The sequence below is a fragment of the Branchiostoma floridae genome, chromosome 5 (genome assembly GCF_000003815.2).
Source record: "Branchiostoma floridae strain S238N-H82 chromosome 5, Bfl_VNyyK, whole genome shotgun sequence".
Taxonomy (NCBI): domain Eukaryota; kingdom Metazoa; phylum Chordata; class Leptocardii; order Amphioxiformes; family Branchiostomatidae; genus Branchiostoma; species Branchiostoma floridae.
The window spans coordinates 1,369,129-1,397,124 of NC_049983.1; the positions used below are offsets into that span (position 1 = coordinate 1,369,129).

The 27,996-nt window shown below is 40.8% G+C and overlaps 1 protein-coding gene across 1 annotated transcript; it reads left to right on the plus strand.

Annotated features, from left to right (window-relative positions):
- Position 1: 1 nt before the first annotated feature.
- Positions 2-27,994, plus strand: LOC118415366. The gene is made up of 4 exons (XM_035819920.1): positions 2-75; positions 25,372-25,519; positions 26,586-26,657; positions 26,856-27,994. Exons 2-4 carry the CDS (start codon positions 25,393-25,395, stop codon positions 26,993-26,995), a joined length of 339 nt encoding a protein of 112 aa, XP_035675813.1. The 5' UTR covers positions 2-75; positions 25,372-25,392; the 3' UTR covers positions 26,996-27,994.
- The last annotated feature ends 2 nt before the right edge of the window (positions 27,995-27,996 follow it).

The following is a 27,996-nucleotide window of genomic DNA, read 5'->3' on the forward strand; positions in this document are numbered from 1 at the left end:
CCCGAGCCGCAGAACAGAAGATCTAGACTACAGACAACAGTCTCACTGACCGTGGACGTCCTGACAAAGATCCCAGTAAGTACCATACCGTAGCAGCTCGACGACACTTTGTATCTTGTTTGCAACTGGATTTTTTTTTTCTCTCTTTCGATTTGTTTGTTTAGATAGAGCGTTTATATACTAGAAAAACTTTATGGAGTTTCTGGACTTTTCTCACGTCCTGTCATATGCCTGTCCGCACGGTGTCAAACATTTTGTATCTACGATACATACGCTAGGTCGGCCCGTGAATGAACAGTGTCCTGTCGATATGTCCACTAGCCTCTCGGCGCACAGTCCAACCAATTCGTCTTGCGCAATTGCCGGCGTCTTAAGCTCCTTTAGGCGCGGTCACACACGCGGTAACTTCGGTACAAAGGCCTGGTCGGCCCGTGAATAAGCGGTGTCCTGTCCGCTAGCTACAGCCTTTCGGCGCACAGTCCAAAAATTCGTCTTGCCTGCGTCTTAAGCTCCGTTAATACCTCCCTTCACATGTAGGGAAAATCGTTCGGACGGCGAGTCTGCGAGCTCTAAATTACGAGGAGGCATGACCCTGACGGGAAAGGGGAACTCTCCTATTTCTTCGTCGGCATCATGGTCATGCCTCCTCGTAATTTAGAGCTCGCAGCGCCTCTCGGCGCACAGACCAACAAATTCGTCTTGCGCAATTGCCGGCGTCTTAAGCTCCCTTAAGTCGCGGTCACACACGCGGTAACTACGGTACAAAGTTCAGGTCGACCCGTGAATAGGCGGTGTCCTGTCCGCTAGCTATAGCCTTTCAGCGCAAAGTCCAAACCAAAAATTCGCGGTCACATGTAGGTCGTTTGATCGCCGTACGATTTTTATAATCGGATTTTTAAGCAGGAATTAGCAGAGCCAAACACCCACGAGGATCCAAGAGACCGTTTTACGCAGCAAGACAGCTGAACATGGTAGGAAACATGCATGGCTGTCCTAACAAAGCCCCATGTTAGCGATCGTAGGACGATCGCACCAATTATGTGACCGCACCATTACAAATTAAAAATTTAGTTCGGCCGACGTGTTGGCGAGTTCTAAATGGTTATATTTCAGTCAAGAACGACCGACGTCCTGGTGATTACCGGGGCTTCGGACGATTTTTAGCAGCTTGGTAGTTAGCGGGTCGCTGGGAACTGCTCATAAATTCCGAAGACAATTTTTGAACTTTTTATGAGCTTTTTCGGTTGCTCTTGCCAGCAATTGTTTTTGTTTTTTCTTTTAATCACAACATTCTATTTAATGTTATTTACTCATGCACCCAGCCAAATTTCCCGACTGAAGTTTATTCTTGGTTTTAGATCTGGTGGATTTGTTGACCAGCACTTGGATGTGGAAAAAACAACTATGCACTAAGGATATTTTTCCAAATGTTTGTCTGAATGTAGATTTTTCCATATATTTGAAGCTAAATTCCACAATACCCCCTTTCATTTCTGAAGTCAAACTGGTGCCGTGCAGTCGAAAATTGGACTGCGGTTAGTTGAAATGCAATTCTTTATGCTGGGATCACAGTTTTGTGTGCTATTATTGTTTAAAAGTAGGCGTACACCTCCATTCTCAGGCAGTCGTCTCCGATACGCCCCAGGCATTTTCTCATTGATCGACGAGATAGAAAGCATAGAAGAAGAAGAAGAAAAACCTGTTTGTGTGCTTGTCAGACAAATATGTTAGCTGTTAAAAAGACAATGGTAATCGAATTTCTACAACAAAACCAACGAAAATTCTACCACTGGTTTACGGGTATTCAAATTAAAAGACATGAAAAGAAACTGTGAAAAGCTACCTTAAATTTTAGTGCTCGTACAACTATCAGAAACCAGCAGGACGAATATTAGCCTCAACCATGCCTGTATTCAGTACACGCATATGAAAAAGAAAGTTTATTTGCATGTTCATGCTCGTATGCTCATTGCAAGTACATGGTATATCAAAGATACATGTAACAAGGAACTGTGATAAATGTTATTATACAAAAAGACTACTGGAATACTAGTGTTGACTATATCTAGATAGGTATATAACTGCCTCGTTTGTAACTTTAGAATTTGATCTCTCCACAGAGTTCACCAGAGCATTTGAAGATGAAGGTGACATTGTCTGTCCTTTTCCTGGCTTGTGTGGTGCTTGCCGCGGCCATCCCCGCCCCACGTGAGGAGGGTCTGCAAGGCCTGCTGACCGAGATAAAAGACATGGTGGCAGGGATAGAAGGTGAGATTTGTTTATTACATCTACATTTACTACATCTACATCTACATCTACATCTACATCTACATCTACATCTACATGTCATCTACATCTACATCTACATCTACATCTACATGTCATCTACATCTACATCTACATCTACATCTACATCTACATCTACATCTACATCTACATGTCATCTACATCTACATCTACATCTACATCTACATCTACATCTACATCTACATGTCATCTACATCTACATCTACATCTACATGTCATCTACATCTACATCTACATCTACATCTACATCGACATCTACATCTACATCTACATCGACATCGACAACTATATTTCCATCTACATCTGCGCATTGTCAGAATTGCATGCGATCCTGCGCATAGTCAGAATTGCATGCGATCCCGCAGGGGATGTAGCTAGGCTCCGAAGCCAGAATTGAATTTGCCCCGATGGTGTACCCCAATGATTCTATTCGTTACCGCGTTCCATGTACATTGTAAGTCAGACTTGAATTCAATCCGGGGCTCGGCCGGACCCCAAAATACCTCGGTAGCCTCAAGGTTCGAAAGTGATAAAAAAAATCCCATGAACTATGAGCTAGTTAATCCCTTACACCTGAGGCGAGTGAGGAAACAAGTGTGAAGGACCTTTCCCAAGGGCACGATATTGATACTCATTAGGCATTCGCACTCCTAACCACAGGGCCACCTTGGTACCTGCGCGTTTGTGATGCAATGTGTTTTGTGGCTGCATTCTAACACACATGCGACATAATGTTACAGATTGTATGTTGTCCACTGATGATTGTTTCACGCGTGTCCATTACACGAGTTTCCATCGGTGTTTCTAACATCTCATGTATGTCGTCTCTTGTCCCAAAAGAACAACTGGAGATGGAGATGGGGAAACGAGACCAGGCTGACGAAGATGAGGACCTGGAGGCTGAGGCAGAAGGTACGTCTGACCAGTGCTGTACTGGTTGATTAATTTCCATCTTGTCATCATAACTTTGACGTAACACTCTTCCTCATATCGTCGTTTAACTGCTTTTCACTCCCATGGATTGGTGTCAATTTTCCAGCTCTGTCTCACCTCAGCTTGACATTTGTATTTCCTATATTTCTGACTATATTTCTTCTCTTGTCCTAACAGACCTGCAGGAGATGGAGATGGAGAAGCGAGGGCAGGCAGAACAAATTGCCTGCGGGAACAATTGCTTTAAAAAGTACCGTTTTAGTACCAAGAGGAGAATACTTTGCAAACACGATTGCAGACGTCAGCTAAAGAAGTAGAGAAACTGGAGAATGGGACAGAAGGCATTGAATAGTTTCATTGGGTTAATACATGGATAGATGATGCTGGGCTTTAACCAAAAGCCCAGTTCTCTTAGTCCTGCTGGTGCGTCAATAATGAAGTTATGGGCCAGTAAGGCAATTGATTTTTTTGAATGACATTCGCGCGATCAATATTCACCTGTTTCCATAAATGAAATATAATATTTTTACCCTGCTTAAAATCGTACTGAGCAGCTGTAAAAGGATCAAATACATGTTGTGAATTAAATGAAAAAAAGAAATATCGGGAAACATATACTAATGTCAACGTCAATTTCAATGTCAAAGAAGTAGACTAAAAATCGATATAATTGTTCGGTATTCAATACTGTAGATGTTTGCCATTTTTTAACTTTACAGACCACTTACATATTATAATGGAGGCAACTTTTGCTTTGGCCATACTTTTTATTGGCACGCTCTCATCAGTTTGGGGATTCCCAGAGGATACCATCCATATAATCAAATCAAAATGGCCTAATGTCAAACCTTGCAGTGGGAAGAACACCCTGCTATCATAACCCTAAGTTTGGTAGCAGCATTACTAAAATGTTAGCAATCACATTTTTCTTGGTTGTGTGAAACACCTTATGATAATACAAACACAGCTATTGCCAGACCCATGTCTTTATCTGTCGACAAAAACAAATGGCACGGGTTTCTGCCATAACCAATGCAACCGAAGAAATATCATAAATGAAACAAAAGCCCTGAAACTGCCAATGATATCTGTCGACATTTGATTCATCGAATTTTGTTACTAATATCAGCAGGAGATATGGGTGGAGATAATAATTTAGATTAACATTTGATAAAGTTTGATAAGAATACACAGACGTGGTGAAAATATTGGTGAATGTTTCAATATGAAAGGTTAATAAAACTGGCTACTTGTTTAAAACGTTCGGTGAATGTTTGAATATGAAATAATAATAAAACTGGTGACTTGTTTGAAACGTTGTCCTCTCTTGTTATTTTTAAAAGCGTTAACATTGTCAGTCGAGCCTGAGGGCGATGGGAAGGTGTTTGATGGAGGTTCTTGACAGCAGTAGCTTGGACGCTGTATAACAGTCAAACTCTAAAGTTTAAAAACTTGATATCCACCGATCAGATATCCGAGAACACTCAGTTGCACATGATCGAAACCGTATATTGTCGTCATTACTCGTCTGCTCACATCCTATGTAGTATGTCCGGATTTATTGCAAACGGGTAACTGTGATGAAACAGCTGATCCGAAATGTGAATTGAATTGAATGTTACAGATATACCTTATGTAACGCTTGGCTGATTGCTAATTGACACAATGAATGCCCCAAAGCTACTGGGTAATTTACAATCTACGGCAGTAGATCTATGTATCTATGTACGCCAGTTAAAGTGTCACCTACATTGGATTGCCATATATGTATAACCCTAAACCCCTACCAAATATAATCAGTATCTACCCAAGGCTTCTCAAGTTATACTGTTCATACACTCTCTCTCACACACACACACTCAAGCACACACACACACACACAAACAAACAAACACAAATACATATAGTCACATACGAAGACAGACATACATATGCAGATAGATACATTAGATATATGAATAGATTGATGGATAGATAGATAGATAGATAGATACATAGATAGATACATGTAGATAGATAAATACTAGTAGATGGATGGATAGATAGATAGGTAGGTAAATTTTTATTAAAGGAGATCCGTATGAAGTCATGAAAGCACAGCCAATAGCACCTTCGTTGAGAAAATTGACCGACATGTCCAGTTACTGCGACGTTCTAACATGTATATATCAGTCACGGCACAAACAGTCAGACATTGAAAACACCAATAGAAGGACACTCGCTTCCCATGGTGGCGCCAGGATCGGCCTGTAATCAGGCATGGCGAAGAATTTTACGTGATGAAAGAAGATCGATTATCTAAGGTTCCCTTTGTTATAAAGGTGTCAGCATTGCCCCAAGGCTGCATGAAGAGGGGCTCGGGGTTTTATTTCATGTCGGTTCCTTTCTTAGGGGAACAACATTAGTACATTAGGGTGTGAGCCGGCACCTTTCCTACTTTGCGTAGAAAAAAAACTTTCATCTTCAATTGGACTTTTTGATTACTAGTAGTATGTCTGGATTCATTGGAAATGGGTCACTGATCAAGAAACAGCTCGTCCGAAATGTTACTTAGGTGGGATGTTACAATTTTACCGACAAGTACCATATCTTTGAAACGCCCATCAACTTTGTTAGATGTGCTGAAATTCAAGATGTTGAAAAGGCCTTTGTCCTGCCAGGTGTATTAAAAGACTGAAAAAAAAATATGTTAGACTCAATCCATGTGCCACGAAAGGGTACAAACTCATGAATAGTGGTTAAGTTGGTGTAAGGAAACACAAGGGCCCTGTGGCCCTACATCCTGCAAGGAATTTAATGCAAACATTTTTCTGCCCAGTGCATAAAAAACATGTTGGTAAACTTTTTCCTTAACGTTTTAACGTTGAAGGTAACATTCTATGTACGCCTTTCAAAGTAACAATCTACATGATATACTCATGTAAGTGTAGCTCTAAACTTCTACCAAATATCAAAAGGTTCATCCAAGGCTTCTCATAGTATGCTTTTTACACACACACACACACACACACACACACACACACACACACACACACACACGCATACACACACACACATTCACCACACACATAAACACAAACACACACAAAGATAAACTGAAGATAGATACCTTAGATACACATATAAATATACAGAAAAACGTTCTAACACGGATATATCAGGCACGGCACAGACATTGAAAACACCAATAGAAGGACACTCGCTTCCCATGGTGGCGCCAGGATTGGCCTCAAATTAGGCATGACGAAGATCAATCATTTACTCTTCCTTTTGTTACGAATGTGTCACTACCCCCAAGACTTCATAAAGAGGGGCTCGGAGTTTGTGTGATAATAGGAGTTGTGTATAATCTGTTTGATATATAGCTAACTTACCATACTGTACTCAACTTAACAAAGTCAAAAATGATTTTCATAAACGCGTTTGGAAACCAAGCCATCGACTTATCTATCGCGAACAGACAACTGCGATAACCACCTTTGTCCATAATTGCTCACCTGTATTATTGCAGTAGGCCCTTCAGGTGTATGTCTTTCTGGGGGTAAAACACTACGAGAAAAACAAATTAAGATAATGACACCTCTGTTTGCCTGAACAATAGGCAGAATCTTAATTACAGACCCCAATCATCAATCAATGTAATTATGCTTGTCAGTTATAACAATGGGAAGTTTTCCAATATTGTCTGAGTACGAACATCTGTACATTCAAGTTATGTTTCTGAATTTCAGACTAAGAGAAAAAAATAGTTAACATCCATTTGTCATCAAAAGACACAAAAGTTTTCACTCCGTCCGTTGGAAATGGGTCACTGTTGATCTAAAAGTTTGCAGGGTGAGTGCCCACACATGGCTGGCCTGTACCTCTATTACATGACATAGCTTTCAAAATCCCCTCAACTTACATGAGCTAAAAGATGTTGAAGATGATGATGTTTAGTTAGGTGTGTTTAGAACTTTGCTTTTCCTCAAAAGATATCAATCCATTGGACGTAGTAGCAATAATATGCTGATCCAAAAGGTTACAAACTCATGAATATTCACGCAGTTTGCTCAAGGAAATGCCCAGGCCCTTTGGCACTACAAACCGCAAATGACAATACCAAACTCTGGTGAATAGAAAATATTTTTGGTGGTGATCTATTCCATCACTTTTGTAATGTTGAAGATGACATACAAATTAAATTAGATAATCATGTGTCCAACACAATTGTTGGTAGCCTCAAAAATGATAAAACTAGAACAAAAGCTGGTTATCAGTAATGCCTAGGTTACACATAGCCGGCTTTGCTTTTGGCTGGATGTCGGTCGTGTGAAGTTCGGGAGTGATTCGTCTACGTTCTGGCAATAGTCTTTTTGCTTGAGAATGAGTTAGCAGAGAATTGTCTAAGGTCTTGGGGTGAATCATTGGTAAGTTGGAAACAATCTGGGAGTAAATCAGCAATGTTTATGGCGTGGTTAAGATTTAATTTGACTGCTGACTTACTCCCGAACACCAGCCGAACACTAGCCGACCGTGCCGAACACCACCCGATCACCAACCGACCCATTCCAGAGTTGCCGTTCAGAGCCGAATGTTTTGAACATTTCAAAACATTCGGATGGAGCAGCCGAACACCAGCCGACTCAGCCGAACGCCAGCCGACTACAGCCGACTAGCTCCCGAATCACTCCTAAACCATAGTCGGGAGAGATTCGGGAGCCAAATTCGGCTATATGTAACCTAGGCATAAGCCATCATGTGACCGATTGTATAACGTGAGTAAAAAATTAACTACCCTATCCAGACTGGGGGGGGGGGGGGCTAAAAATTGCCAGCGCCAACTTTGACCTCCTATAGCTCCCAAACGGCTTGTGCTAGATCAACCAAACTTTGTGAGTTATCCTAAAATATTGTTGGCAACAACTTTAAAAAAAAAAGGTAAGTGTATAATTTTTCGTGTTGCCATGGCAACGAGTTTCTGAAAGGCAAATTTTACAAAAATCACTAATTTTGGTTTAAGCAATTGGATTTTAAGAATTATTCTGCTAAACTAAATTTCTTTTCATATATCTTTAATATCTAACACATCTTAGTTGAACATTTACTCTGGTCAATTACGGCATGTGACACGGTTCTAGTTAGTTGAAAACACGTGTATTCTTGTAACTTTTTAACGCATTGTCGTATTGTAACGAAACTTCATACAGAGTTAGTTCTATGTGGTACACATAAAATGCACATGTGATATCTGTTGCTGCACTGTAATTTTGGGTTAGAAATAACGATTTTGGTTAAAAATATCGTTGTTTCATTCATGTATCAATTCCCCAGCGGGGACACGGACTATAGCCTTGATTTTTTACGAGATAAGAGCTTATTCCCAACGGAAATGATCTGTCCAAGGGTATTTTGGATTATGTAACGAAATCGTGATAATTTTGGGGCAAAAACATAAAAAACAAATATTTTTCCTACATTTTCCGCCAAAATATCGCTCTTACAAAAATATTATCGTTCTAAGTTGAAATACCCTTGGATAATATTCATCTGCAAGCTAAAATGTCAACAAAATAACTACTTTTTCTATCAAGAATACAATTTTGACCGGGGAAATAGCATTTAAAGGTAGTAAACACGTTCCGCCGTCAGCCCGGGCCTCTCAGTCCCCGTTTTCGCGCCATTTCACACTCCGGGGGGTAGAACGCGTTCGGAAGGTACCATTATGCCGCTTTGGTGGGGGTGCCTTTTTTCGTTATATATTCATATTTGATAAACATTCGATCGTTATTTATAAGGGGTATCATTCATAGGACTTCCCATAATACATTTGTGTGTGCAATATATCATAACTTCCTGTTCTTTTACAAATACAATGCAAATTTGTATGTAAATTGAATGTAACATTGGACTATTCTGATGGCTCGCCTTTCCTTTGGGGTCACTTGCGGTCACTGGTTCGTCTGACTCGATTTGCGGCTACATGGGGTCCGTTTAGATTATTATGTTTACCTTCACAGAAGGTACACATATTGTTTTTGCTTAGACGTTCTTTTTTTCCGCGCACCTCAAAAACATGAATATCTCCGAAAGTAGAGCTTGGATTAACTTGAAAGCCAGAGTTATCTGGTAGGCCTGTACATAACGCACTGCACCGTGGTCATTCGGGCCCACATAGACCCAAAATAATGATTTTATGGGGCAAAAATGGGTGAAAAAAATAGCAATTTTAACACAAAATCGAACTTTAGAACACCTCTGGAATCTTGGAACGTTGTTCGAAACGAGGTCAACGACCGCCGCAGCTATCGAACAAGCCGCCGCGCCAGCAGAAGGAAATATAATACCCCAAAAGTATCGAAATGTGTGCAGGGATAGGTCACTAATTGTATGAATATATATCAAGTCAAGATTAAGTGTCTGTTGGGCATATTATTTTTGATTTTGTTTAAGTTCAGTAACCTGAACGAGCCAGTTGTACCTTATCTCTAAGCTATCCAAACATTGATATGATTCTATGTTGTATTCGATCGAGTTACGTCAAATCGACAACACACACGGTGTCATACATTGTATTCCAGCACTAGTCTTTTGATTCAACTGTTTTTACAAGGTTGCATGCTCACGTACTAATTTGTAAACAAACGCATACCGTCGACAGAGAGAATACGGATTGGTGTAACGTTATAGTTAACCAAATTTTGAGTAAACAAGAAAAATTGTGCACAAAAAACATGCTCTACGTTACACGCAAGGTCACTGCGTATTGGCGGCTTTTACGCACGAAGATCGTCATCCAAACTGAAAGATTTACATTTGACACATATTAGGTATGCAAAACACAAACGAGGGACTTGAGGATTTTATTTCGCAAGTAAACTGACCTGAACAAGCAAGATAAACCGCAACGTGGAACGCCCTCCATCCCCATCGCACGTCGTCATAATTTCCGTTCACCATGTTCATCATGCAGTAACGTTACCACAGCGTTGGGTTGGTCCAGATTCACAAGTGAAGCACGAAACGGAGTCACGGTAAAGTACATTTAACCTACATACAGCTTTATACGCGTCGGGAGAGTTTACAAGTTCGTGGCCTTCACAGCACAAGTTTAACTGTTAGCACAAAATGGGACTGTTTACGCCGCTTGTTGCATTCCAAGGTCGGTGAAGCCATGCCAACGTTCACGATCTGTTACTTCGTACCTCAATGACAGTAAAAACTTCATTTCACGCCAACGGCTTCGAAGTATGAACGCGCAAAATTCTACATCTTTGTCACAACAACTAACAAAATTCCCGCCCATGGCAACACCGGAAACTAAATATGATGACCTTTGCCGTCTGATCGGCACCGCATTTGATCTCAAAGTACGCGGCAAATGCCTTGTTATTCCAGTCAGTTCAGTGCAAAGTCACGATATACTTTGAACCACATTTGTTTTTTACTCCGCTAGTTGCTAGTGTTTCACACGGTTTATTTTTGGACAGGCAAGGAGAAATTACTTTCAATAGTGTTCGTGTTATGATGCATTCAGTGATTTACATATTCTCAGATCGAACCGCTGCCTGTCAATCAAGTTGCGAACTTGGGAATCTAAGGTTTCATACAGACATGTTTGCTACATCAATATCCGTCGCATGCCGGCTTGTGTATCGTTAGCCGGCCACCGGGGATTTTCCAAAAGTTTATACGTCGTGCCTCAAACCAAAGGGATTTTAAGCCTCATCTGTAAAACAATTAAATTTGCATGGCGATTTTTTAGTAAGTAAAAATGTAAGATGTGCCACAACGTAGCGACCATGCTTCGAACGTAACGTGTTAACCATTTTTAAAGCTCAAATTTCCTTGGCGACGCAAAACTTGGCTATTGTACACAATCCCATGAATCCCGCGATTCATTCAGACGACAGCTCTGTGCAGAAATTTATACTCAGTGATTTTTTTAACCTCCTTGCTCCGTCAAAATCTTACAAGCAGTTTATTAATAGTAAAAAGATCATGATTAAAAGCAAACTTATTTTTCACGGTTTATGTAAGGCCCCGCCCTTACTTAAAATGCATTGCAAGCTGGTGAGGTCTGAGCCCTTGTCGTCAACTATATTGAAAGTATCTTTGACATTTGAATTTACATATCTATCTTCTTTTTTAAATTTGACTTCTGTACGTATGTGGTAGCAATAACTGACAGTTAATCGGGGGGGGGGGGGTAATAACAAAAAAGTCAGCAATATGCGACTGACCCTAGCAGTAGGGGAGGGGGATTTTCCTACATACATATGCTGGCGGGTTCGACCGGTCGCTTCTCTCTAGCCGCCGGCAGGCGTTAGGAACTACATTGTGCATCATCTAAACCAGCACCGTCTGCAAACACCCGCTGATTTTCTGTAGTATTTTTGCAAAATAATTGTCTACATTTACGCACCCATTTTGACGGCACCGACAATGACGGAAAGGACAAAATCTAACTTATACACGTGTATTCAACTTCCACTGAACTTCGCCGCGCGCGCTCTGCACCAAATCGGAGCACGAGACTAAGGCCACACCAAGTACATTTTATGGATGACATCAGCGTGCGCATTAAATTTCGCCTGATTTCAGGAAAAAAAAGAACTTTTGCATTTTGCCGCCTTAGCGGCAAAATGCCTTGTGGCCAGAGTAGTCGACGTTGGAATGAAGTTCAATGAACGGACCTGTTCAATCTATGCCGAACATTCGTATACCTGTTAAAACTGATGCATGTTCGCTCTAGCGCAGTGGAGGGAATCTTTTTAACTGTCTTTTTTTTCTTTTTTACATCCATTAAAGTACTAATTTTTACATCTATTGAAATACTAATTAACAATACGTTTGTATAGAACATTAAAACTGACCTTTGCGCCTGTTCTACTTCTGCATTTTTTCGCTGTTTGGATGTTTGAATGAATGAACCGTGAGGCGTGCGATACTCTGCTTATATGTCGTTCTAACTTTCCATAAAATGCCCATACAACATCTATATCACAGAATTACACAAGAACAAACTGATTTTCTCGAAAATAACTGCATACTGTATGACAAAAAGTTTCACTAAATAAATTCATTTTCATATTTCTGGACATAAAGTCATTTGCATATTTGTGAATCTCTCCATGTGCCCATATCAGGTTTAGTTACTCTGTTCTATTATATGACGTTCTAATAACTAGAAAAAAAAACGTTCACACACCTTTGCAAAATGCCAGCTTTTTAAAAGCACTTGTTTCCTTCTGCAGGGATGGTCAACATGATGATAAAATACCAAGAAGAGCAAATATGTTGTGTTGTAGGCTTATAGTTGTACTTGTAGAAGGGACACTTCTAAGGTACCCGAGACTGTAGTTGTAGAAATGAAACTTATTGAATAGTGTGGTTACCAACTTTGTTGGTGATGCCAGTCTACCACACTAGTGTCACTTTTACTACACCAGTACATGTCTTAAATACAGGAATGAATGCCTTCTTGGTTCTGATACCACGTTTTGTCCCTTTATTTCTTTTTACAACAGTCATCACAACTTTATGGTGCCTATTTTTGAAAATGATACTTTTTTTCACCCTTTTTTTTCCGCCCTATCGCACTATTTTTGCAATCTGCAGAGGATGTCATCCATAAAATTTACTTGCTGTGGCCTAAAGGTGGGCTCCCATTGCACTCGCGTCACGATTGCGTCGCTTCGGGGTTCGTTCATTGTGTCACTTTTGTGTTATTTTCGCCGATTTTCTGTTGCGCTCCCACTGACATGCGTCACTGTTGCGTTTCTAGACTAAATTGACAGGTTATCGGAAGTCGCAGCATTGTCAATGTATGAAAAATCACTGTAAAATGATGAAAATGCCTAACAATGAGATTTATAATGAAATAATTTCCCTTGTGATGATGCTTATGCTTATGAATGTTACTTATGTTATATGATAACCTTGAAAGACTTTTACAGTAAAAGAAGTAACCCAAATGAATGGACACGAACCACATACCAGATTTGACTCCATCGCTTATGTGTTTTGCAACAAGTATGTGTAATGGTGTGTGTTAATTTGCATATTTCACAAATGAAAAATCTTGATATTTCCTACGTTTTAATAGGAAATAGACAAAATATAACCGTGATACTGTTGAAGGCATGTTGGCGTCACTGTTGTGTCACTGTTGTGTTACTCTTGGGTCACTGTTGTAACTGAAAAACTGTTGTAAAATGATATCCAAATTTGTATCCAAAATAGCTTTTCAATAATAAAATGATGTTTACTTTTGATACTTGGTGCAAAATAGACAAAATATAACCTTGATACTGTTGAAGGCATGTTGGCGTCACTGTTGTTTCACTGTTGTGTTCTCTTGGGTCACTGTTGTGTCACCCTTGGGTCACTCTTGGGGCGTCTTGCCACTTGCGTTATTTTTTAACTTCCAAAAAAACGTCGCGCTTGCTTGTGTCACCTCTAGGTTTGCTTGTGTCACCTATAGGTTCGCTCGCGTCAGTCGAACCCCGAAGCGACGCAAGCGTGACGCGAGTGCAGTGGGAGCCCACCTTAATGGATTTCAAAGCTTTTTTAAAGCATTTGAATACATATCGTTGAAGGAAACCAATTTTTTTCCATGGCTCTCTCCCCAATTTCCATGTAGAAATGTTAGGCTAGACCATGTGAAGGTAAACATTCTGTATTTGCTTGCAAATGTTACCTTTCTAGTTTTTAACGTACTTTGCCAAACGAAAGTTGTCGATGTTTATATACAATTTATAATGATGTTAATGACTCTCCAATATCGGGCTTTAGTTCTTCAAAAAGACAGGTTTATGGCCAAGATACGAGTGAGAACTCCAGTCGCTGTGGGTGATCGACAAAGTTAACGTTACTGATCTGTGCTGCACTTGCGACATCAATCCTTTCCATGTCTCTTCACAAGGCAGATGCTTTTATTCATCAACATTTCATTGTTCCCACTAAGATACAGCATGAAAACATTGAAAATCATCAGCAAGTTGCCTGTTCCGTCAAATAGCAATGTCTTGGTTAATTCACCCTCCAGGTGGGCTGAAAATGGACTAGTCCAAATGCCAGATTCATGTTCGATAGAAACTCACATGCCGTAATTGACCAGAGTACCTGACTTCCGTCGGGGAGGTAAAAAGACTACCTTTACCTTCTGTCTGTACCGTGTATGTAGCACTGTTAATATCACTGTTAATATAAGTTACAAAACTTGAGTGCATTGTCCCCGTCTGTGCAAAAGCAAAATAGAAAAAAAAATCATACTCAACCTATGTCGTATACAACGCACACGATCCTCCGAGTTCAAAAAATATTAACAACACAAATTATTTGCTACAGTTTGAATTTCACACCGACAATGGCCTATTTCTGTGTATATGGCAGAAATATAATTTCTTTTCATGGAAATTCCACTTCGATCTCTGGTGCAAAATATACCCCCCCCCCCCCCCTCCATGAACATACCCTTTCTCTCCCTGCTAATTCTCTCTTACTTTCGGTGTTGCGGTCAACAGATGTCGAATGAACACACACGTTCCTACCAGTCAGAAAAAAAGCATGGCCATACCACCCATATAGTAATGACAAAGCACCATCAATGTACACAGTGCATACATAGATCGCGAAGAGCGCAAATCAACCCAAGTACGAGATGGCAACGCTGTCGAAATACGCCGACGAAGATAACATCTGCTTGACGATATCCAATTACCACAAGGCTTAAGGCGCGATCATAACGAAGACCTGAACCACTATACCTGACGGCGTAGGGGTGAAAACTGAAATTATCACAACCATAATAAAAACAGCTACCGCGAAAAAAAAGAACGTGCATCATTTCGCAACGGAGTACAGACGCATGCCGAACCACATACGATTGTGGCAAAGGGAGCATAGAGATATAGGTGCGAACACTCAACACATAAACCGCTCACAAGACTCTGTCGCTGGAGGTTACCGTCTAGTCACAGAGTAAATAGGAAAAGCACATTCTTTCCTTATTTTCTTTCAATAATTTTTCAGACCATGTAGCAGCATTCTCTAGCGATCTATATGCAAAGTGCATGCAAGACGTACTATCGTTGCACTTTACAAACATATCGCCGGAGGGCGCAACTGTGTGGTCTTCGTTGTATTGCTCAGCAAATCGATAAGTTAACGATAGGAAACGAAGCGTCAAAAAGCGTAATGACGCTGTGATCTGATTTCTAAAACTTGAAATGGGGTTTGCCTTTGCCTTAGTAATTGGTGAGCACACGGTCCGTGACAAATGCCACCGCGCAACTGTATTAAATCACCCAAAGGAAGGTATGACGCTGCACTTTGGAGTAATATCGCAAGAGGCCACTGCTGTACGGTCTACTTTGGGTTGCTCAATATATGTCAATTTGTATGCCTGGTGATGAATTAATACAAGGTACTTAGGTGACGATCAATTTGCTTGATGATAGAATAGTTCGAACGCTGTTGTCGTCAAGATTATAGATATAACACCTGTACGCTAGGCCATATCTCTCTAGTAATGTCCAAAGATTTTTTTTTTGTATTCTCGGGTGACGGAGTAGTCATTGACAGTTGATTATTACACCCGTGTAGATTTCATGGTATTATCATACAGCCAGGCGACGTGAACCAATCGAAATACCCCATTTTACATTGGTTATGATGCCATAACACATAGAATTCCGGCTAGTCAGGTGTTAAAACTTTCAACACCTGACCGATCAGAAAGAGCGATGCACATGAAATTAACCAATCAAAATAGCACACAGCATGGGGGAAATATTCCTACATTTTCAAATTCTGACATCATAAACCTTACAAAACAACAATCGAGGCGATAAAACATGATATCACAAGCAACAGATGTATTCAACATCATCACCTGTCCTTTTAGTTGTGTATCCATCTCAAATAACTAAAAGTCTAGAACGATTGTAGAAGGAGCTTGTCCTACCATTATTTGCTGCTAGCTACTACACTGGGTGTTCATATGGGATGGAACATCTTAGACTGTCAACATTCAACTGTCCTTGAGCTTGTCATGCCAGCACGGGAAGCAATTAAACTGGATACCCATATGCAATGGAACACTGACTGTTTTTAAGTAGAACGAATGCAGAGGAGACCTTGTCATACTACCACAGGTAGCAACTATACTGGATATCTATGTCTGATAGAACACAGAATGTCAATTAACTAGAATAAATCCAGAAAAAAGCTTGTCGCAACTATACTAAATATTCATACGTGATAGAACACAGAGTGTCAATTAACTAGAACAAATTATGAAAAAAAACTGTCATACTATCACGGGTAGCAACTATAATGAACATTCATATGCAATTGAACACCTTATAGACTGCCTACACATGTTATAAACCACAAGCAATTGCAAGTTTTTGTTTTTGTTATCCCCGATGGTCTCTGAGATTAGAGACAGCCTACAAGAACACAGGGTTCAATCACTGACACTCAAAACATAATTGTCTGAAGGCCCAATGTATGTGAACTCTTTGATACCATATGTGACCTGCCTCATAAAATCACTGTGCCCATACCGATGTATCCAACAGTCCTTTATCTAATCGTATCCATTTGTCACTGAAACGACTTTGAGAAAAGTGAATTGATAAGACTTTCAATCATTGCACAAATGGTTTTGATCCAGTAGCAACATCATATACATATTGTTTTGTATGTAGAATCTTAAGATTTCTGTTGTATACCTATCTGTGTGTAGTTTATGTTTGACCATACAAATGTCACTGTATATTCTGTCGTGTCAATAAACTTCTTCTATATAGGGAATGAAATACAACACCGTCATGATCATCAAAGTAAAAATAAAAGACTTAACAATAAATCAGAGTTTTGTCTTGTCTCATCTTTTCATATTGATCCATCTTCCAAGTTCCAACAAGTATTTCGCGACAGAACTGATAGACATTTGCGACATATACGTCACTTTGCGGCATGTTGATTTTTTTTTTCAATATAAGGCGAAAATTAATGCGCCGACACCTCGTTTGCCAACGCCGTCAGAGCTCGACCACCACTGGCCTGTGTTTAAACAATCTCTTGCTGGCTGGGGTTAAGGACCCCCTCCCCGAGAGCAGAGGCAATTGTAGGACCGGCCGCTAGGAGCGCGATTTTTGTCAGGCTACACCACCACTGGGTTTTCGGGGACGAAACCTCCCATGACCATATGGTAGCTAAAAAGGTCAAAAGTTTACCTTCATTGTTGCTCTGTAATGCAAGATCTTCAGTTAATAAGCTAGACGATTTATCTGACACCATGGCTAGACAGAACACAGCACATCCGTATCATAACCGAGACTTGGTTCACGTCGAATCAACCCAATGAATGTACCCATATAGATGGCTATACTCTGTTTTCCAAATGTTGTCTAGATGCCGCGGCGGTGGAGTAGCAATCTATGTGAAAGAATCCATTCCCACTGAGACTACTGACTTTACTGAAACCTATGTATCACTGTCAAACCACATTGGACACCTCGTCGTTTTATTTCTAATCTAACAATCTGCGCTGTGTACAATCCTCCAAACTATGTGTACGAGGATATGTTAGAAAAACACTTATCTGTATCAACACGTCGGTAGAACGTACTGCGCCTGCGCGAACACTGGTTGTTTTTTTAACGTTGCATTGAAATCCCGCTTGTTGCACAGTATATGCTAGGGACATGGTTTCATGTAAAATGTACACGGAGTTTTACCCTTATATACGCACGTACTTTCTTAAATGCGGCCCTTTAGTAAACCGGGAGATTAGCATGTCTATACTTTTCGCGCAGGCGCAGTACGTTCTGGTGACGTGCTATCTGTATCTGTATCTATATAGCCAATATAACCGCCGTTCGGCGTAACACACCAGCTTCGCAGGCACGCGGTGCGTCAGCAGCTGGTTATATTACATCGAACGGCCCGTCACACCGGTATTGATAAGATTTTTCTCGGTCCCAAAATTTTTTCCCAATTGACGTAAACATTAAGTGACCTTTACAAGGCAACCACCTGGCCAACGTGACCAAACATAAGCTGCCCATAATGACCGCGTTAGTTTGAAGCTTAAGGTGTCATGGATTTTTTATCGGCCAATTTGCGTCGGATTTTGACTACCATACGATGCTTTGTTCAACATAAAAATGGCGGTGGATGCGCGAGGGTTGGTTCTTTTGAGTCATTTATGATATGCCTCGGGCATGTTGTGAGTTGATACTCTTGAAACCGACCAACTGTCAAAAACAATCGCTTTTGCCGGGTCCCCTGGTCGTCTTGAGTAGGTTTAACTGTATTCCTGGGGAAACTTAACATAGGGATGGGTTAGGTCATTTCTGTTCAGTTGAATGAATTTTTACAATCAATTACCTAAGCAAGAGATAGGCTTCAGCTAGCTGTCGTTTATTCTTGAATAATCCCCAATTTGGACCATCTTCCTTGGTTTTAACCCACCCTCCTATCAGACTGCAGACCAGAGACAGTGTCAAGAGGACTTGATTTTGATATTCCAGGAGTAAGTTTAAGCTAAAAGGGGAGGGGGTCCCCTTATTACCGCAGGGGTTCGAGACGAGGTGAATATTTTTTATTAAAAAAACAACAACAACAACAACAGTACATTTGTCAAACACTAAGACTAGAGTTTGTACAGTCAAGTACTATTGCACATGGAGGAATAACATATACTGGTGAGTCTGGACGAATTACATGGGTAACTTCACATGCAGTACATGGGTGAAACAGTCAGAAAAGACAAATACATGTAGTACATTTGTGTAATTACTGGTGGAACCTTAAGGAATATGTACAGTCTGTTACTACACTTAATCAAATCAAGGTGAATACTGTTGCGCAATAAACCATCTGTCTATCTATCTATCTATGTTTTACCCCTGTCAAACAAGGGGGATGTACGAGTTTAGGAGAAGGGAACAATGTCTCCATGTACTTAGGAGACCATCTTTTGGCTTTATTCACTTGTTTCTGTCAAATTTCACCACCATTATACATAGTCCAACTCTGCAGGGCAGCTCTACCACCTGGGGGTCATTAACCCCTGTGACTGGGGGTCATCACCCTGTGACTGATAGATTTGGTTAGACAATTCACATTACTTTCCGCTTGCTCTAAAGAATTTACTTCTCTCTGTTCCATAGATAAACTCAACTACATTCTGGGAGGCTATAATCCACAATGTGTACAAAAAGGCAAATATATCCATGAATGTATATACCATAGATCCAATAGTGTAAATGAAAAGCTAAACCCTATATGTTGATTTATTCATACCTATAGATATCCATATATGTGTGTTTAGTTGTACTGTAAGTAGTTTGTTATACATGTCGACCTTACGGAAGTCGCTGTACTTTTGTCGTGTCTCAACAAATATTCATCACAGCCAGCCAACCTAAGGTTTATCACCTGTATTGTTACTCGGTCGGCTCAGATCCTATGCAGTATGTACGGATTCATTGGAAATAGTCTCTGATTATGAAACAGCTGATCCAAAATGATGTTTGGGTAGAATGTTACAGTTTGACCGACAGGTATTTGTATCATTAAATACCATATGTTTGAAACACTGTTAACTTCGAAACATGTGCAGAAAGTGAGAAATGTTGAAAACGCCTTTGTCCTGTCAGGTGTGACCAGAAGTTTGTTTTTTTATTAAAAGACTAAAGAAGTTTTACTGTCAATCCATTGGAAATGTGTCACGAAAGGGTACAAACTCATGGACATTTAAGTTGGCGTTAGGAAATACACAGGCCCTGTGGCAATACATCCTGCAATGAAATACCAAACATTTTCCTGTCAGTGCATAGAAAAAATGGCTTTTTTTTTCCTTACCGTTGTAACGTTGAAGGTAACATGCTATGTATGCCTGTCAAAGTGTCACCTACATTATAGGCCCATGTACGTATAACTCTTAACACCTACCAAATATCGTCTGGGTCCATCCAAGGATTCTCATGTTATGCTGTTCACACACACACACACACACACACACACACAAACAAACACACGCACACCCATACATACACACACACACGCACACAAACACACACACACACACACACACACACACACACACACATGCACCACACAAATAAATACAAACACACACACACACACACACAAACAAACACACGCACACCCATACATACACACACACACGCACACAAACACACACACACACACACACACACACACACACACACACATGCACCACACAAATAAATACAAACACACACAGACAGACACAGACAAACGCACATACATACACTCACACAAAGATAAACTATAGATAAATACATTAGATACGTAAATATTCAGATATATAGAAAGACGTTCTAACACGGATATATCAGTCACGCCACAAACTGGCATTGAAAACACCAATAAAAGAACACTCGCTCCCCATGGTGGCGCCATGATCGGCCTGTAATTAGGCATGGCGAAGAATTTTACGTGATGAAAGAAGGCACTTGTCTAAGGATCCTTTTGTTACAAAGTTAGCATTGCCCCAAGGCTGCATGAGAAGGGGCCCGGAGTTTTGACCGTACTTGCCAGCCAAGATTAACAGTGACCCATTTTCAACGGAGAGAAAACGTTTGTTGCCTTTTGATAACCAATGGATGTACACTACTTTTCGTTTTTCTTAGTCTGAAGCTCAGAGACATAACTTGAATGCACAGGTGTTCGTAAACAGACAACATTGGAAAACTTCCCATTGTTATAACTGACAAACATAATTATATATAATGATGATTGTGGTCTGTAATTAAGATTCCGTTTATTGTTCAGGCAAACTGAAGTGTCATTTTCTGAATTTGTTTTTCTCATAATGTTTTACCCCCAGGGAAGACATACACCTGAAGGGCCTACTGCAATAATACAGGTGAGCAATTATGGACAAAGCTTAATTTAAGATTGAAAGCGCAGTTGCTTGTTCACGATAGATAAATCGATGGCTAGGTTTACACATGCGTTCATGAAAATTGTTATGGACTCTTAAATTTGGGTACAGTATCGGAAGTTATAGCTATATATCACACAGATAATGTAAAATGATTAAGTTGAGTAAGTGAGTGAGTGAGTGGGTGGGTTGAGTGAGTGAGTGAGTGAGTGAGTGAGTGAGTGAGTGAGTGAGTGAGTGAGTGAGTGAGTGAGTGAGTGAGTGAGTGAGTGAGTGGGTTGAGTGAGTGAGTGAGTGGGTTGAGTGAGTGAGTGAGTGAATGAGTGAATGAATGAGTGAATGAGTAAGTGAATGAGTGAGTAAATGAGTGAGTGAGTGAGTGAATGAATGAGCGTGTTTGAAAGGAACTTCAGGCCGGGACCGCTGGAAAGTGCATATTTTGAAACTCCTTCAAATTTTAGCTGTAAACACTACGGCCACTGGTCCGTGTGCTGTTTGTACTTTCGTGTCTCAACAAACACACCGTCTCTTCTCCTGATCAGCACCTCAAGGTGATGCAACTTCCACTTCAAGAAGCTCATTACAGCAGCTAAAATCGGAGTTATTTTCCACCTGCCTTGCAACGGAGGTACTGAGAACATACCAGCAAGTTCCCATGTATTGTCTGCATGGTTGTATTGAAACATGCGCAACTGGTCGTCAACTGTAAACTCAGGAGCCAGGTTGTACATTGTTAGCTCTGGTAAATGTTTTTTTTTTATCACTGGCTCCCTATAGACAACCAATGACAACACATTTTTTGTCACTAGGGTTGTGACACTTCACAATATGTAAGAAAAGTTGTGTTTATTTGCTAGTCTTTGGGATTTCAAAAGTTGTGAATTTCAGCCTCTCTAGTTGACGTTATTACTTTTTTGTCTTTACTTCTTTATTTACGGTACGCGAATCGGGTCGGGATTTGTCTGGATTGAGACCCAGTAGATAATCAACAAGTACAATTGAATAGGAAAAGTTTTTTCTACGTTAAGTAGGGAAGATATCTGCGCACCCCCTAGTGTGCTTATGTTGTTTTTAAACGAAAAGCATTTTGCAACTCATCAGCTAACTCAAACTGACATGGCCCCAAACCCTGGGCCCCTCCTCATGCGGCCTCGGGGCAATGCCGACATCTTGTAACAAAAGGAACCTTAGATAATTGATCTCCTTTCATCACGTAAAATTATTAGCCATGCCTGATTACAGGCCGATCCTGGCGCCACCATGGGAAGCGAGTGTCCGCCTATCGGTGTTTTTAATGCCAGTTTGTGCTGTGACTGTGTTAGAACGGCGTAGTAACCGGGCATGTCGGTCACTTTTCTCAACGGAGGTGCTATGATTTGTGACTCATTAACTTATACCGTTCTCCTTTGTTGAAATTTAAACTTTTGCACCACCTTGGCTGTACTTTCGTAGATTGTGAATTACCCTGTAGTTTTGGGCCATACATTATGTCAGGTAGCAATAAGTTAACCCATCCGTATGTGAAATCTTTTAGGTGCGGTAACACAATAATTTCAACTTTCCCCAGTAATACATGTAATTCTAAGGGGACACTGATGAAACAAATGTATCAGTATCTCCACAATTGAAAAATTCAAGCCATACAAACTTACTCTCAAATGATAGTCTGCTCTGTCCACGAGTGAGTGTTTTTTTTTGGGGGGGGGGGGGGGGCACTGTATAACATTACTTCGTGGGTCCTATAGTTGGCATATGATACAAGCGCCCTTTCACACACCACATACCACACAGGATAGTACCAAATTCTGTCTGGTGGATAGATAATATTTTTGGTGCTGATCTATTCCATCACTTTTGTAACGTTGAAGATGACCTGCAATTTAAATTAGATAAACATGTGTCCAACGCAAGTGTTGGTAGCCTCAAAAACTATAAAACTAGAACAAAAGCTGTTGACTGGTTATCAGTACGCCATCATGTGACCGATTGTATAACACGAGTAGACAACTACTTTAATTAGTTTGCGTAACGTCTCCAATGACTACCATTTGCAGAACAATTGGGTATAGACTGTTAAATTGAGCTGCCCATCTATCCCTGTTCACTCACTTCTGTTACCACACCTGAGCCGAAGAACAGAAGATCTAGACTACAGACAACAGTCTCACTGACCGTGGACGTCCTGACTAATATCCCAGTAAGTACCATACCGTAGCAGCTCGACGATACTTTGTATCTTGTTTGCAACTGGATTTTTTTTTCTCTTTCGATTTGTTTGTTTAGATAGAGCGTTTATATACTAGAAAAACTTTATGGAGTTTCTGGACTTTTCTCACGTCCTGTCATATGCCTGTCCGCACGGTGTCAAACGTTTTGTATCTACGGTATATACGCTAGGTCGGCCCGTGAATGAACAGTGTCCTGTCGATATGTCCACTAGCCTCTCGGCGCACAGTCCAACCAATTCGTCTTGCGCAATTGCCGGCGTCTTAAGCTCCCTTAAGTCGCGGTCACACACGCGGTAACTTCGGTACAAAGGCCTGGTCGGCCCGTGAATAAGCGGTGTCCTGTCCGCTAGCTACAGCCTTTCGGCGCACAGTCCAAAAATTCGTCTTGCCTGCGTCTTAAGCTCCGTTAATACCTCCCTTCACATGTAGGGAAAATCGTTCGGACGGCGAGTCTGCGAGCTCTAAATTACGAGGAGGCATGACCCTGACGGGAAAGGGGAGCTCTCCTATTTCTTCGTCGGCATCATGGTCATGCCTCCTCGTAATTTAGAGCTCGCAGCGCCTCTCGGCGCACAGACCAACAAATTCGTCTTGCGCAATTGCCGGCGTCTTAAGCTCCCTTAAATCGCGGTCACACACGCGGTAACTACGGTACAAAGGCCAGGTCGACCTGTGAATAGGCGGTGTCCTGTCCGCTAGCTATAGCCTTTCAGCGCAAAGTCCAAACCAAAAATTCGCGGTCACATGTAGGTCGTTTGATCGCCGTACGATTTTTATTATCGGATTTTTAAGCAGGAATTAGCAGAGCCAAACACCCACGAGGATCCAAGAAACCGTTTTACGCAGCAAGACAGCTGAACATGGTAGGAAACATGCATGGCTGTCCTAAAAAAGCCCCATATTAGCGATCGTAGGACGATCGCACCAATTATGTGACCGCACCATTACAAATAAAAAATTTAGTTCGGCCGACGTGTTGGCGAGTTCTAAATGGTTATATTTCAGTCAAGAACGACCGACGTCCTGGTGATTACCGGGGCTTCGGACGATTTTTAGCAGCTTGGTAGTTAGCGGGACCCTGGGAACTGCTCATAAATTCCGTCGACAATTTTTGAACTTTTTATGAGCTTTTTCGGTTGCTCTTGCCGGCGATTGTTTTTTTGTTCTTTACAACATTCTATTTAACGTTATTTACTCACCCAGCCAAATTTCCCGACTGAGGTTTATTCTTGGTTTTAGATCTGGTGGATTTGTTGACCAGCACTTGGATGTGGAAAAAACAACTATGCACTAAGGATATTTTTCGAAATGTTTGTCTGAATGTAGATTTTTCCATATATTTGAAGCTAAATTCCACAATACGCCCTTTCATTTCTGAAGTCAAACTGGTGTCGTGCAATCGAACATTGAACTGCGGTTAGTTGAAATGCAATTCTTTATGTTGGGATCACAGTCTTGTTTACTATTATTGTTCAAATTAGGCGTACACCTCCGTTCTCATGCAGTCGTCTCCGATACGCCCCAGGCATTTTCTCATTGATCGGCGAGATAAAAAGCAAAGACGTAGAAGAAAAACCGGTTTGTGTGCTTGTCAGACAAATATGTTAGCTGTTAAAAAGACAATTGGTATCGTATTTCTACAACCAAACCAACGGAAATTCTACCGCTGGTTTACGGGTATTCAAATTAAAAGACATGAAAAGAAACTGTGAAAAGCTACCTTAAATTTTAGTGCTCGTACAACTATCAGAAACCAGCAGGACGAATATTAGCCTCAACCATGCCTGTATTCAGTACACGCATATGAAAAAGAAAGTTTATTTGCATGTTCATGCTCGTATGCTCATTGCAAGTACATGGTATATCAAAGATGTTATTATACAAAAAGACTACTGGAATACTAGTGTTGACTATATCTAGATAGGTATATAACTGCCTCGTTTGTAACTTTAGAATTTGATCTCTCCACAGAGTTCACCAGAGCATTTGAAGATGAAGGTGACCTTGTCTGTCCTTTTCCTGGCTTGTGTGGTGCTTGCCGCGGCCATCCCCGCCCCACGTGAGGAGGGTCTGCAAGGCCTGCTGACCGAGATAAAAGACATGGTGGCAGGGATAGAAGGTGAGATTTGTTTATTACATCTACATTTACTACATCTACATCTACATCTACATCTACATCTACATCTACATGTCATCTACATCTACATCTACATCTACATCTACATGTCATCTACATCTACATCTACATCTACATCTACATCTACATCTACATCTACATCTACATCTACATCTACATCTACATGTCATCTACATCTACATCTACATCTACATCTACATCTACATCTACATCTACATGTCATCTACATCTACATCTACATCTACATGTCATCTACATCTACATCTACATCTACATCTACATCTACATCTACATCTACATCTACATCGACATCGACAACTATATTTCCATCTACATCTGCGCATTGTCAGAATTGCATGCGATCCCGCAGGGGATGTAGCTAGGCTCCGAAGCCAGAATTTAATTTGCCCCGATTGGTGTACCCCAATGATTCTATTCGTTACCGCGTTCCATGTACATTGTAAGTCAGACTTGAATTCAATCCGGGGCTCGGCCGGACCCCAAAATACCTCGGTAGCCCCAAGGTTCGAAAGTGATTTTAAAAATCCCATGAACTATGAGCTAGTTAATCCTTTACACCTGAGGCGAGTGAGGAAAGAAGTGTGAAGGACCTTTCCCAAGGGCACGATATTGGTACCCATTAGGCATTCGCACTCCTAACCACAGGACCACCTTGGTACCTGCGCGTTTGTGATGCAATCTGTTTTGTGGCTGCATTCTAACACACATGCGACATTACGTTACAGATTGTATGTTCACGATGGTCTAAAAGGCCCTGAAAATCCTATCTTGTCAATCAATGTCAAAGAACCATTTCACTAATGGCAACAATAGCTGATTGGTTCACACCTTTGAGGGCGGGAACTAGAAATGTTTTGGTCGCACCTAGACTAGCAGAATTTTTCCCGCGAACTTCCCCATTCAAATGCACGCCTGTCTCCGCCCCAATTGTTCCCCTGTCCACTTAGGTTTGTTTCACGCGTGTCCATTACACGAGTTTCCATCGGTGTTTCTAACATCTCATGTATGTCGTCTCTTGTCCCAAAAGAACAACTGGACATGGAGATGGGGAAACGAGACCAGGCTGACGAAGATGAGGACCTGGAGGCTGAGGCAGAAGGTACGTCTGACCAGTGCTGTACTGGTTGATTAATTTCCATCTTGTCATCATAACTTTGACGTAACACTCTTCCTCATATCGTCGTTTAACTGCTTTTCACTCCCATGGGTTGGTGTCAATTTTCCAGCTCTGTCTCACCTCAGCTTGACATTTGTATTTCCTATATTTCTGACTATATTTCTTCTCTTGTCCTAACAGACCTGCAGGAGATGGAGATGGAGAAGCGAGGGCGGGCAGAATGGCTTACCTGCTACAGCAAGTGCCAGAAACAGCATAGTCCTATGAATAAGGTAATGGAGTGCGTCAACCAGAAATGCCAACCTCTGCTAAAGACGTAGAGAAACTGGAGAATGAGGCAGAAGGCATTGGATAGTTTCATTGGGTTGATACATAAATAGATGATGCCGGGCTTTGATACACAACCAAAAGCCCACGTTCTCACAGTCCTGTACTGCGTCAATAATGAAATTAGGGGCCAATAAGGCAATTGATTGTTTGAATGACATTCGCGCGATCAATATTCACCTGTTTCCATAAATGAAATATAATATTTTTACCCTGCTTAAAATCGTACTGAGCAGCTGTAAAAGGATCAAATACATGTTGTGAATTAAATGAAAAAAAGAAATATCGGGAAACATATACTAATGTCAACGTCAATTTCAATGTCAAAGAAGTAGACTAAAAATCGATATAATTGTTCGGTATTCAATACTGTAGATGTTTGCCATTTTTTAACTTTACAGACCACTTACATATTATAATGGAGGCAACTTTTGCTTTGGCCATACTTTTTATTGGCACGCTCTCATCAGTTTGGGGATTCCCAGAGGATACCATCCATATAATCAAATCAAAATGGCCTAATGTCAAACCTTGCAGTGGGAAGAACACCCTGCTATCATAACCCTAAGTTTGGTAGCAGCATTACTAAAATGTTAGCAATCACATTTTTCTTGGTTGTGTGAAACACCTTATGATAATACAAACACAGCTATTGCCAGACCCATGTCTTTATCTGTCGACAAAAACAAATGGCACGGGTTTCTGCCATAACCAACCGAAGAAATATCATAAATGAAACAAAAGCCCTGAAACTGCCAATGATATCTGTCGACATCTGATTCATCGAATTTTGTTACTAATATCAGCAGGAGATTTGGGTGGAGATAATAATTTAGATCAACATTTGATAAAGTTTGATAAGAATACACAGACGTGGTGAAAATATTGGTGAATGTTTCAATATGAAAGGTTAATAAAACTGGCTACTTGTTTAAAACGTTCGGTGAATGTTTGAATATGAAATAATAATAAAACTGGTGACTTGTTTGAAACG

Excerpts from the sequence above, each read along its gene's own strand:
- LOC118415366 (XM_035819920.1), top strand. The coding sequence starts at position 25,393 with ATGAAGGTGACCTTGTCTGTCCTTTTCCTGGCTTGTGTGGTGCTTGCC. Across the intron at positions 25,520-26,585 it reads CATGGTGGCAGGGATAGAAG|AACAACTGGACATGGAGATG; the intron begins GTGAGATTTGTT and ends TTGTCCCAAAAG. Across the intron at positions 26,658-26,855 it reads CCTGGAGGCTGAGGCAGAAG|ACCTGCAGGAGATGGAGATG; the intron begins GTACGTCTGACC and ends TTGTCCTAACAG.